Here is a 14,529-nt window from a genome sequence, read left to right on the forward strand (position 1 = left end):
CACCCCCATCGTTCAGCTTGGACTGAGTCCAGCTCCGAGGACCTTCTGGCAGTTCCCTCACTGCAAGAAGTGAGGTTACAGGGAACCAGGCAGAAGGCCTTCTCGGTAGTGGTGCCCACCCTGTGGAATGCTCTCCCATCAGATGTCAAGGAAATAAACAAGTATCTGATATTTGGAAGACATCTGAAAGCAGCCCTGTTTAGGCAAGTTTTAAATGTCTAATGCTGTATTTTGTTTTTAATATTCGGTTGGGAGCCACCCAGAGTGGCTGGGGCAAACCCAGCCAGATGGGTGTGGTATAAATAATAAATTATTATTGTTATTGTTATTATTGGAAAGAGCTCAAGCTCAAGAACTTATACAAACAACTTCTCTAGATCTGGGGTCACGTTGTTCACACAATGGTTTTTCACAAGCAGGTCAGAAACAGACCCTTCTTTAGTAGAAGACTCATTCCATTAGTAGAATGGCACCTTTAGATCCAAGTGTGTGTGTGTGTGTGTGTGTGTGTGTGTGTGTGTGTGTGTATTCGTTTGTATACATATAATACGAAGGTTAACAAAGACAGAGCCATCCCAAACTTGGTGCAAATGTTGCACATTCAGGCTAAGTTGTAACAAATATAATTATATCCTTGTCACACATATGATGACCTTCAACACTGTCTATAATTCATACAATATTATAAACTACAATGTTGCTATTCTCTAATGCATACACTATATAGCTAAAGCTTTCCCGTTTCAGAATTCTTTGTGCTTGTTTTCTTAAAGTCCTTGCTTTTGACCCCAAACAACTACATAAGAATTCTCATTTCTAAAATAGTATAGGGAATGAAAAAGTGGGGAGGGAGAGAGAAAGTACAAAGAAGGACTGCAAAAAAGAAAGAAGTGTATCTCAAAGGTCGACAACCAGAGGAGGAAAAAAAAAATCCATTAATTTTAATTCTCTGCTTTTAAAATCCTATTTCATCATTTCAGTGCTTGGAGTTATCTAAACACCCATACTGTTCTATTTAAATAAAATGCCACACTTGTTCAAAAATATATTAAAGCAGTAACAGAATCCAGTGAAGAAAACCAGGAATTATTTTCCAAACAGAAGTACTATAATCGCAAGACAGGTGAGCATTAATGAAGAAAGGTAACATTTTAATTACCAGTACTGGCTGGCATTTAGTGATATCAACAGATGGGATGACTTGACAGTATATAAATTTTTAAAAAGCAATGCAGATATTATTTTGATAGATTTTAGAAGTGACAAATATTGACACATGAAAATGACAAATATTACTCTCATATTATGTATTTTCAAGGACATTTAAAACCAACTTTCTTCGTTGATCCCAACTCAAAACAGATGATCACTGTTCTGGGTCTCTGCTGGGGGCAAGTCTGTCCCACCCCTCATTCAGGATGGAATGGGAACATGTGGGGAAGACATGACTACATCCCAGCACAGGGTTGTGGCCAACAGTGGAATGGGCAGCACACCTATTATAGATGGTGTTGCTGCCTCTGCAACCAGCACAACAACTCACCCACCAACCCTGTGCAGTGATAAGGGATTAGCTAGTTGTCCTTTCCAGTGGTGAGGAGGAATTTTAGAGGCAGTTTCTAATTCCCAAGTGGGGGCATCATTTTTACATATTCCTTACTGTGTTGTTGACTATGGCAAAGCTATATTGATTTGGTTGACTGGCTTTGCCAATTGTTCCATTTGGTCATTGCTTGACAGGCAGTGTGAACACCCAAGAATATAATCTAAGGTACCCTGATGAGCACCCTGAGGCACTTGGAAGCTGATGGTCCATTTGATCAATCAACCTCTCAATGCTGGCGAACTCAAGTTGTGTAAGAAGGGTGCAGTCCCTGGGTCTTGGAAGCTTTACCCAACTAAATGTTGGCCAGAGGGGGCGGAGCTTCAGGTTATACCCTGAGAATTGCCAACTCCAACATAGAGTCAAGATAATAACTCTCTCTCTCTCTCTCTCTCTCTCTATCTATCTATCACACACACACACACACACACACACACACTTTATCTTTTTATTAAGTCTATATGGGAGTAGAGGATGGGTTCCCTTACTTTAATTTTTTTCAAAATCTATCTTCAGGAGGCATTTTAAACAGATATACCCTGCAAACTTTATGTTCTCTTACCCTTGCCATGAGAAACTTCGATTGTCCATGTGCAGTTTAAAGAATTTGGATAAAAATCAGGAAAGCCTGGTGATAGAATGGTTCCACTTCTCCCATGAATATAGCCACCACACAGAGCTGTACAAAAGAAAGAAATAATAGTAATAAAATAATTACTGATGCTCTGCTTGACCCATTTTTTAAAAATTGAGGAGCATTATTAGGCCCATTAACTTCCTGGGGCCACAAACAAATGCTAACCAACACTGTTACCAATTCAGCTTAAACACACACACAACACCATGTTGTTTATGTTTTACAAATAATAGGTCCCTGCTGAAATAGAAAAGTTGTAAACATCATCAGAGCAAATGAACTGATTAGGAGCAGGCAGTAGTAATAACACTGAAATGCATATACATCTGCATTAAGGTCTACTCAGAATTGCCAGTGAGTGCCTCATCTCCTTGGCAACCTGAGAGATAGTAAAGAATCTGACAAGACTGTGTCTCAAAAGAGATAATAAGAGAAAACTAGAATATGTGGGTTTTACATTTTAGAGAGGGTAGATTATGCAGAGCACTGATGAGGAAGGCTGTCAAACGTAGCGTCTAGCCAGAAAATGCTGTTCCGGTGGATGGGGTAGGGTGCAAGATTAACTGGGAGAAAGAACCTATGTTCAAATATATACCAAAAGGTATCAAAAATAAAATTAGCATACACAGAGACAATAATATAGATGCCTATATTTTCGGATTCTCAGGCCAATCACAAGGATAGTACAAAATGTAGAAACGGGTGTCTTTAGAAATTTCTTTATTTTTCTTTGATCTAGATTTGAGAGCTAAAAAACTGCATTATAAAGCTGTTATACTGATTCTATTCACACACACCCTAAAATTAATAATTCAGGGTGGGTTGTTCAGCAGATTTATCACATTTCTCTTCTTTTGTTTTTAAAGGAAAAAGAGATACACATTTCCCCCTGCAGACATACTAATTCTTTCAAAACCAAAACCCTGTGAAGATTAGAAGGCTGCTAGGACACTAAAAGAATACTTTCCATGGAATTCATAATAGATTGTTCTGATTTGCATGATACGAGTTGTATTGTTTATATGGGTAAATTACACAGTGTTTGCAAAATTAGATTGCGGTATGTGCCCCATAACTTGCTTTGGTGTGCCTATAACTTGCCTTTTCCTGCATCTTTCCATTTTTAATACATTAAATATCTGATAATCAGCATTATATGTTAGCATATCTTTTCAGCTTTTGATTGACACGACCCAACATTCTCAAGTAAAGAAGCAATTGTAGTGTGAGAAAAATACACAATAAAATTCCACTTTTAGCATGCTGGGGGTGGGGAGGGGAATGGTTATATTATGGCTGGCACGTCATTCTCAATTCGAACTCTGACCTTAAACTAGAAAAATGTAGGGGTACTTTAATTGGGATTGCTTTCAGAAAAGAATAGTGTACCCATACATATTTACTCTCCCCCCGCCCCGTCTCACTCCCCTCCTCCCTCTCTAGCAAAATGCCCCAACTATGGGCAAGAAAGAGGGGCTCATCCCCCAGTTCTGCAATTCATAACCAAATGTCACCACTGGGAAATGGAGAAATGGGGTTATAACTTCAGTACAGGCTCTGCCTCACATCTTTCTGACTCTGTGCTGAGGCTACTGAAACATGCTTCTGTCTGTAAATTCTTCATAACCAAAACAAAGCAGGCACTGCCACCCTCTCACTATCTCTGTCTCAGCTTGTGTGTGTGTGTGTATAGGGAGGGAGGAAGAGAGGAGATTGCAATCACTGCAGGTTTTAACTAGAAGCATTTGAAAGAGCAGGGTGTTGAGATTAAAGAAACTGAACATTCTAAATTATACACACTTAGAAGATCTCATAATAAATATAGCCGTGATTTTCAGAACAGCTATGAAGTATGTTAAACAATAAAACATAGCAATCCCATGAGCCATAAATAAAACAGAAGAAAAATGAAATGTGTCAATAAAACTATCTCAAGAACTATGCCACAGTGTAGTTCAGCACTCTGAACAACATCAGCCCAAGCAGAAACTTTATGATTGAAATCTATATACCTGAAGAAGCACCATGAAAACTGCAATTTTTAGGTATTCTACAAAGTAGAATCACTCTTAGTCCTATCTTATTCATAATAAAATGCTTCATAATACTTCAGGTGGAAGTATTTTACAATATTCAGACAATAAAGAAAAGCCCATTTTGGTCTGTGGTATGTGATGGTTCTCCCGATTCTATAAGATAATTTTCAAGTTGGTTGGTTCTACAAGATAGCTTTCAAGTTGGTTTTATTACTGTGTTCCGTAGGAATATGTGGTTCACTTATGAGAAGATCATTAATGACAGGTTCATCATTACATATCTTCTTCCGCAATATATAAATGCGGTTATGTATTCTAGAGTGTGAATACATTTTTTTGCTGTTGTGATTTGTAACCATATCAGTCTTTCCAGACTTTCTTGGAGACCTCTCTAGGGAAATTCAAAGGTTTTTAGGAGTTAGTCTAAGCCTGGAAAGAAGATCGGCCCAGGGCTCACTCTGGTGGCAGTTTCTCAAAATTTTGCAGTGTACCTATCACCTGCTGTCCACCCAAGTGATGTGTAAAAACATTATTATTGTTATTATTTATTGAATTTATATACTCCCCGTATGGAGGTAAAATATGCACAGTGCTTACATATTAGTAAAAAATACTATTAAAACGCACCATATTAGGGGAAATTGCTTTGCAACAATGTGTCTTTGGGGCACAATTGCATAAGGAAAAAATGTGTGTACTAGGAGAAACAGGCACTAAAATATGCACTGGTGAATTTTTATGATAATTTTTTTACAAAGTAAAAACAGATGTGGAAATGTGAAGAACTCAATTTAAGATGGGAAAAATGAGAAACTGAAAGAAACTGAAAGCAACAGATCTGCCTATCCTTATCTCCAAGTCTTGGAAAGGACTTTATTTAATAATACTCTAGCACAAAATGAACACTTCCCATAGGTTTAGAGTGCTAGAATGGAGGAAGTTGCACCAGCAAAGCATTTCTCCCTTAGAGTTTTGGTGTCTTATGCTGAGCTAGACACACTTACCACAAAGGTATATTTCCTGCTTTTGAATGTGCCCCATAAAACCATACATTCATGGGAGCAGAGGAGTAGATATGATAAAGCGAAGAGGAGTTTCAGGAAAGAAAGTAGTGAATAATGCAATTTCTTTCTGTGCCCCCCCCCCTTTCCCTACATGAAAAGATATCTCATTGCATCTTTTTAAATATAATTTATTTTGCAGCGGTCCAACAGCAACTATTGCATAGTACATACCATCGCAGCTAGGTAGTGCATGGTTCCACTGATGATTTCGTTCACACACAAGTGGTTCATCATCACTCAGAGTGTAACCTGGATCACAGCTAAAAGTGACTGTAGATCGGATGCTGAAGTTATTACCATGCCGATGGCCATTCACAGGAATACCTGGGTCAAGGCAGGAATCCGATTCCAGTGTAACACCTGGTCATAGAAAGGGAAGGAAGAGAAATATTAGAAGTTCACTGCAGAAGAGCAAATTATGTTGAGCTGGCAACTAAAAACAGAGAGAAAGCGCTGAGTTTACAGAAGTTGGAAGCAACCCTTTAAAAAAGAGAGAGAAATGTGAGCAAGATAACTTTGTTACAAGTTATTTAAATAATCTTTGCTTCAAAAAGAAGGATATGAAAATGTACGGTAATATGAGCAAGTAAGGAGAGGAATTTGACAAGGGTATTAAGTAACGACATTGGATAGATGTCATGGTCATTTACTTTCCATTGCCCCCTGCGTTGTCTTTCTATATATTTGTACTTTATATTCTACACGTGGAATGATAATAAGGATGGTTCTTCCATGGTGTACTCTGCATGCTGTAGCCTCCCTTTCTTCCCAGTTGAGATCTCAGAGTACCATCAGGAGCTGAGCAGACTTTGACCTCTGGAGAAAGAGGTGTAATATTTCTGGAATCACTAATGAACGAGAATTGGGACAGGCAAATGTGACCTGTGTGTGGCCTGTCTCTTAGAAGCAGCTTTCCTCCAAATGCACAAAACTCCAGGGAAATCTCCAGTCAGGACCAACCAACATGACCTATTATAGAGGATGACAGATGTTGTAGTCCAAAACACATGCAGGGAACTATGTTGGCTATACCTGATTTAAATATTCTCCCAGCCATTTGGGTATTAAACTTTTCTAAAAAGCACTGGAATGCCTCTGAACATTGTATGGAGCCAACTTTGTGCATCTGAAGTTATGGTTTAGTACTTGGATTAGAGTACCACTGCTGTCACTGAAATAGTTCTCTTTCCTGGTTATGGAGTTATTTTTCCCTCCAGGTAAAATAACTTTTAGCCCCTTCAAATAGCTGTAACTTAGTTTCCATTCCTCAAAAAGTGCTGATGCCTCTCTAAGTGCCAATCTCTGTAAAGCTACATGGTAGTTTATTTAAAGCTTAGTATTACTGAAAAGCATAGATAGCAATCTTTGAAATGATACCCTGCCTAAGCTTTCGTTCTGAAGAGTTGTGTCAATAGTGGCACAATGTTTTCAGCTTTTCATGGTGCAGTGGGTGGCTATTTTGAACCTCAGATGTTTAGCAGTGATAATTGAGTCTAATTGCAAGTGGATCAAGCTTTTGAGTGCTGGATAGGAAAATATTATTCACATATGCCTATGTCAACAGTACAAAAGAGGAAGCAGCACAGCCTCTCCAGAAGAAACCTGTTGTGGACCTGAAATATCTGAATAATTATTGGACACTCACTAGCAAACCTTTCTGTGTCAAATGGCTCCAGTGGGAGGTTGCTATAAAACTTCAGATACCGTTGGGTGAGGCTTGAGTTCCCAGTTCCATTTTAATCAGTTTTCAGGTGTGGATTTGGCACTGAAACTGCTTAAGTTGTCCCAGTGAACAACATATTTCAGGATAGAGAGATGGTGTCTAAGCCCCTTGATTTTCTTGGATCTCTTGGAGGCTTTTTATACCATCCATTATAGTATCCTACTAAACTGGTTTGCAATTTAGGTAGTTCATTTCCTACTTGGACAGTCAATTTCAGAAGATGGTGCTGGAAGTCTTTTATTTGACTCTAGCAGCTATGTGATAGAGTCCCACATCTTTTTGTTGTTGTTCCCCTCTTGTATTTAAACATCTGCATGAGACTGGTGAATGAGGTCATACGGAGGTCTGAAGTGAGGTGTCACGATTATGCTGACAGCACCTGCTTTTATCTTTTTTCATAAAAGTAATGCAGGAATTGCACTAAACCACACAACTACTGCATTACTTGAATTTACAGTAATGAGCTCAAAGAGAGCCAATAAACTGGAGCCCAGTCCAGACAAAACAGAGATCCCATTGATGGATGAAGGATGGTTTATGTACCAGGCTTCATGGGTTTCAAAGCTTGTATTCAAATGTGCCTCCACTGTGATGTTCAATGGAGGAGGCTCATGTCATCTGAGGTTGAGTGACTAAGGGGGGAAATGCTTTTCAGATGAGTGGATGTTTTCCTTCCTCTTCTACTGTTGGATTCCTATTTTGCTGCTCTTACAATTTTGTTCAGTTTTGCAGTTTAATTTACTGTTTTTAATGAACTGAAGTTTGCTTTAACTTGTGGTTTTAATGTAACCTGCCCTGGGACCATTTGGTGGAGAGTGGGCTATAATAAATAAATAACCGTACACACATTGCTATCATGTTGCCCTGGTGTCTGTTTTCAATTCTGCTGACTGCTTTTATGCTGCTCTTTTTGTATTGCAATGTTTTAATATTGCTTTAATGCTTTGGTTTACGGTGATTTAAACTTTTTTTCTAAGCAACCATGGGAACTGTTGGAAGGATATGATATAAACTACATAAATAAATAAATAAATAAAACAAAACACATAAAGACTAAAGCCAGTTCACTTTGCACAATATAGAAATACATTTTCATACATAATTTCTCAAAGTATCCTCCTCCCACCTCTTTCTAAACATACTGCAACCTTATAAATTTCACTGCAAATGTAACAAGTTAGCGACGATTAAAAATAATTAGCAATGATTCATTTGCAGTGGTGAAGTAAAAGAATGTGCATCTTAAAAACTGCATAACTGCAGCCTATCTCAAGACATATGCAATAAAGAATGAGAGTTTAATGTTGAGAACGATGACATGGCACCAATGCAAGGGCACTATGTCTTCCTTTCAGCACGGTCTCCACTTCCATTGCCAGTATTCTGTACGTCTGAGACACAACCCATTCCCTGTTACATTAAATCCACTCCATGTTTCTCCCTTCGCCTCCCTTCTAGTCTGTCTCCAGCAGGAAAAAGGTAAGGTTCTTAATGGCTAAAATTGGGAAGTCAGCCAACCTATTTCTGATTTATCTATTTTTAATTAGAATTTCATTTTTAAATAGAAAATAGTTCCCCCCCCCTTGTCTAAGATAACCTGCCATGAGCCAAGGGAAACCACCCTCATTTGCAACCAATAAATTTAAGGGGTCCTTCCTTGAAGCACGTTTCTGTGGGCAAGGTGGTTGTGAAGACCACCTGCATCAATGCACTCCAGATCACTGAAGGATCCCTGCACTCCATAGAGCCCTGTAGGAGCACTGTTTGATACTTCTCTAGAGAGGCAAATATTGTAGTATTTGCTGTGGCAGCAAAAGCGGAAACCTTCTACAGCTAGCTGGCAGGCCACTGGAGGGTGGCACATATGGTGCTAATAATGGCAGTGGCAGGCAGGCTTATGAGTGCTGCACGGAGAGCATGATGCGCCACTCTTCTCAAGCCACCGGCTACCCCACGCAGCTCATTGTGGCTCATGGCAGAGCTGAGTGTGATTCTCTTCCAAAACTGTAGAGAATCAGCATTCTGTAAACTCCACTTTTCAATCCTAAATTTTCATTTTGTTATCATGCTTGTTATAAATGGGAAAAGATGAATGCTCTAGTCATTTAAGCGCTAACAATGAAACTACTATCTACTTGTTAATAATGCATAAGGATACAATTGCTGCAATACATCCATATTGGAATGAATATTGGAAATTACTGTGCATGACTCTAGCACTACTTATGACAACAGAAATATGAAATACTCTACTAGACTAGTTCTATATTATTATGATCACAATCAATATATTTTCCCCTAAAGAATTATAGAGTATGAGAAACCTCTTATATGCTTTGGGAATAAATTCACACTTGAAACCTTCACCACTGTGGGATTTTATTTTACTTGCATTTTCATCTTTCAAAAATTATAAGCAGGTTCTGACATCATAACCATAGAACGACTTCATAAAAGTCTGCTTCCTGGTTCATGGAAACTACCATGATGTTCAACTCTGGTAATCTTACTTTGTTTCCAAATCAGAATCAAAGTCCCACTTTAAACTGTGGCTTCTGATTTTGCTTTGGAGTCAAGTTATAGGTAGGCGTAACAATAATTTGTCCCAATTCAGATATCAACAGTTACTGTGAACCAGGAAGCAAAGCAAGCAATCTGTGCCCTCTTAACCATTTAATGACTGCAAAATTTATTGCAGGCATCTAGTTAGTTATTACACCAAATCAGAGAACAGAGGCATGCATCATAATGCAAGCAGAACTCTTGGAAATGAGACTTATTCCACTCTGCACACAAATAAAGAATGCCATGTTCCAATGTGAGGCGCTCCCATGCTCACAGTGAAGTTCTGGATTGGGGAAAATGTTTTGATTTATTTTTTAATACACACCTGCAGCAATGTATAATAATAGTTTTTTTAAAATAGCTTTTTATTTTAAAAAGTGCAATTCCAGATATGTCTACTCAAAGGTATATCCCATTGAGTTCAATAGAGCTTACTCTCAGAGAACAGTATAGGATTGTACACTAAATGTATAACAAGTGGTGCAAACCTAACTGATTCCATAAGTACAAAGATTTCCTCTTGTGCCATGGAACCTCTCCTCTCCTCTTCTTGTGCATACCCCATGTTCTCCCCAGATGTACTCCAGAGGGTTGGGGCAACCCCCAGAACAAAATTAGGGGGCATGTGGGGGGAGGGGAGACGGGAGAAGTCACACGGCACAAGCAGAATCCCTAACACAGATTAAATTAGTCTGATACCACCCATTTCACTCTTAACCATTCCTATGTTACAGTCATTTACAATTTTTGCTGATTTATGAGCCACCCTGCCAATACACTTCTCATTCCCCAAAATACCCACATTCGGTTATTACACTCATTTTAACTGAGAAAAATATCAGACTTACTTTCATAGTGAATCAAGAAACCAACACTTGAACGGCTGTTATCTGTAGTGAATAGGAGATACATGAAATTCCCAGTGCTAATAAGGAACTGTGGTGCTTGTGTGCCATGGTATTCCCCAATTAATGGAGAAGAACTCGTCGGCCCATCTCTGACTTCCAGTGTATCGTAATTTACTTCTGTCTGGAACCTGTAAAAACAGAATGACAAATTGCAACATGTATGACTTCAAAGCTGACATTTCTAAAACAACAACAATCTCATTAGATTGCTTGGGCTTGTTGGTGGAATCCCATGGAACATTTATGCTGCAAAGGTTTCTGCTCTCCGAAGGTTATTGCTTACTTCTGGGTAAAAGGAACATAATCCACAGTAGGTAGCAAAATAAATTGAAGTAGGATGAGGCGGGGGGCGCTTGCAGGAAAGAAGCAGTGGAGGATCCCTCAGAAGACGCTGGAGTGCTCCTGCCTGTCATAGTAGTCAAATACTAGGGTAGATGGGGCAATGGTTTGGTTATATTTGTGGATACTCCATCTGCACAATATTTTACATGCAGGAGAGGGACCTTAGCTCACTGGTAGTGTCAGAAGGGAGTGTGGATGCTTGCGAAGATAACAGCCTCTCTTTTCAGGATTTATTGAGTGCAAACTTATGTACAGTGCAGAAGTTTCAAAACCATGTCTGCCTCAATCGCTAGCAGAATCCGGAAGTGCCTTCTTCCTATTTCCCCTCCAGCAAAGAAAACCCGGAAGCCCCCCTCTCCGTCTTTTTTCATTACGTGGAAAACTAAGCGACGGAAACTGCTCATTCCCTCCCCTGCTAGCAGTTTTTTGGCTCCGCTCTCTCGTCTTCCTTGTCTCCTGAAAACTGCCCCTCCCCAGACTCTGACGAAGTGCAGCTGCTCAACAGAGGAGGAGGCTCTCTGTACGTTCCTGTCTCTCCCCTCAACTGAAAACAGATCCCTGACAGGTAGGCCTCATGATCTGCATGCACTAGGCCTCCAGCAGCTCCATCCAAGAAATTCCAGGTTGCAGAAGGCCTTAGAGATCTACTATCCAGAGCTGACAACACTACTCAGTGTAATATTAGAGCAGTCCAGGGAGGACAGAGGCCTCATGGAAGAGCTGTGGTGGTTCAGTGGTAAGAGCATATACTCTCCGTGCAAAAGATACCAGTTTCAATCCCCATCATCTCCAGGTAAAGCTGGAAGAGATCCCATTCTGAAATCCTGGAGAGCAGCTGTCAGTCAGTGTAGATAATACTGAACAAGATGGACTAATGCTCTGACTCTGTATATGGGAGCTTCTTATGTGTTGCCGCAATTCTCACACCAATGACATATTATCAGAAGGTGCACTGAAGTCCTTTCTTACCTAACTTTTCACTCACTTCATTGGTTCTTGAATTAGCCGGTGGTGTTGAGCCATTAACTCTTACATATGGAAAATCATTATCACTATGACACACAAAGCAAGGAATAAGAGTGGGGTTATTTAAAGAGGTCAGTGGAAATGGTGGCCCTAGAAGAACCATGGTCCTCTACTCCGTTCCAGTCTAGTTCCCTGTCTCCTGGGAAATAGTGTTTTCCAGTTTAATAACTTTAGATTCACAAAGCCTGACTGAGCATGAAATCATCCTCCAAGGGTCATTTCTGCATCAAATCCACTCAGTTCCCAAGTGGTATATACGGCTTAGCTTCAGTTTTGACTGATGTGCAACACAATCTAATTGCGCCTAAATATTTGTAGATACATTTGACAGCCACTTGAACTAGAAAAATATGAACCTTTTACTGCAGTTTTTGTGTCAAGCCTTTTTCCCTCCTCCTGTTTGCGAAGGCATCACCAAAGGCATTCATGTAGAAACAAAACACTCTCATTGTGTAGCACTGCTAACCTTTTAAACCAGATATGACACATAGTAGAGCTCTATAACGGTAATAAGTTTGGTCTCAAAGGACGAAGGAAAGCTGAAGGAGACCTGCGTTCATATCTATTGTGGAACAGAACTGGGGAAGGGCCGTAACTCAGTGGCAGAGGATCTGATTTGCGTGCAGAAGGTCAAAGGTTCATTCCCCGCATTTCCAACTGGGGCTAGGAATGGACTCAGAACAGACACTCTCAGTCAGTAAAGACAATACTGAGATAGATGGACCAATGGCTTCACTCAGTCTGAGGCAGTTTCCTATGTTTACTTTGGATAGCAAACACTTTGCAGAAGTCCTGACAAAAATAAGCATGCTTACTTGGATCAAGGGAGTATGATTAATGGTGTCCTTTTTACTACAGATGACTGAAAACAGGAGTTTATGCAAGAAATATTTGTGAAAACAATGTATACAACACCCTTGTACGTTATATAACAATTAGCACACACACACATATATATGAACCTAAACCCACAAATCCCATAAACTGATAAATTGGGGAGGGAAGCAAATACATAATCTTTTAAGGCTTTTGCCAGAAATAATGTACATTGATTTACGTCCATATTTTAATATACAACTGAAGCACACAAACACATGAAACCTAGTACGTTTCACAGAAAACAAAATACAAATATAATCAGTCTTTGAAGCAAAACTGTACTAGATAACGCAATTAGAAATGTAACCAATCATATAAAGGATGAGTCTTTTAAAAGAGGCCCCGTGGAACATGTGTACTCTGTATCCACGGGGCCTATTTTAAAGGACTCACCATATATATATATATATATATATATATATATATATGAATGATGAAAATCTATGTTCATTTATTTGACTGTAAGTCGTCACACAGTACATAGAATTAGGCTGCATAACTGAAATCCTGAATAGAGACTGATTAAGACTGCAAATCTAAACACACTTCTACTGGATACAGTGAGACTTATTACTGAATAAATATGAAAACCATTGTGCTATAATCCTATTGATTAGATGGTATTTGATGCTAAAATGATCATTCCATCAGGGCAACAGCACCCCTTCCCCCGCTCCTCCCACGCACTGTTCCAAAGGACCTTGTGAACTATTCACAGGTGAAGAACTAATGTATATCCAACCTCCATGATTACATTCAGGATGCTGGAACTCATCCCATCAAAAGTTATGCTCTGCAAATATTCTCTAACCCCTCCATTCTTCCAGAGGCACTCTTTAACAAATTCATTTACATATATTCAACTCCAGATGTGTAAACTATCTTGATTTTTCAATGAAAGAACATCATGGTGTCCAACCTCAAGCTGACACTTCTTGATTATTTAAAATAATTTGGGTTTGTAAGATATGTTTGATTTGGCAACATCAAAACCACAGCAGTGGGTTAGAGTACCACTGGTTTCAGTACAGCCAGATATTTGTAAATTGTTCACCCACATCACATAATTCCCTTTTACCACCGTAAATCAATTACCCAAGGCATCTCTTTCACCACCTTTGTGAAGAATGAAGGCTTATTACAACTGTGTTCTTAAGAATAAGGTGGTTGTTAAAAGCATTCAAAATATATAATTACCCAGCAACATGAAATTATTCTGTTAGTTATACAGAACTCTGTGTGGTGGATAGTTACACAGAACTAATGTTGGATTAGACCAAGGTTTATCTAAACCAACATTCATAATTAAACAGCAGCTAGTCGGATGCTACTCAGCAGGAAATTCCCTGAAGTGTGTTCCCTGCATCTGATATTTAGGAATACACAGCTCCCCTATATAGCTTCTTTTAGCAATTATAGAGAATTACTGTCCACATTAATGCAAGGCTGAAGTTGGTGTCACAGAAATCTCTGTTGCTTTCAGTGCCAGAATAGAAATGTAGCCCCTGAGGCTATAATTGTATCCCAATGTTTTCCCAAAGATAACTCTCAAGGGTTAGACAAAAATAATAAAGCTTTTCAGGTGGGGGGGTGCTATGTTTATAAGCAAGGTGACCAAAATAAGTTCCCCTTGTTTTTTGAAAGAAAGGGGAAAAGCTTTGCCATCACATTTCTTTTCTTTACCAAAAATGAATCCCTGCAAATGATTCTACACCATTCTGTTTGAATTGAGAAGGGATGCTACAA

General features: G+C 39.2%; 1 protein-coding gene across 2 annotated transcripts in view; it reads right to left on the reverse strand.

Moving 5' to 3' along the window:
* CSMD1 (CUB and Sushi multiple domains 1) overlaps window positions 1-14,529 on the reverse strand; it is a 949,519-nt gene that overhangs the window by 204,656 nt on the left and 730,334 nt on the right. For both annotated transcript variants that reach the window (XM_053380819.1, XM_053380818.1), the window contains exons 17-19: window positions 10,477-10,664; window positions 5,512-5,700; window positions 2,166-2,282 (exon numbers count right to left, since the gene is read on the reverse strand). In XM_053380819.1, coding sequence (XP_053236794.1) covers window positions 2,166-2,282; window positions 5,512-5,700; window positions 10,477-10,664 — 494 coding nt within the window. The remainder of the gene's footprint in view (window positions 1-2,165; window positions 2,283-5,511; window positions 5,701-10,476; window positions 10,665-14,529) is intronic.

The sequence above is a fragment of the Podarcis raffonei genome, chromosome 3, assembly GCF_027172205.1.
Source record: "Podarcis raffonei isolate rPodRaf1 chromosome 3, rPodRaf1.pri, whole genome shotgun sequence".
NCBI classification, from domain to species: domain Eukaryota; kingdom Metazoa; phylum Chordata; class Lepidosauria; order Squamata; family Lacertidae; genus Podarcis; species Podarcis raffonei.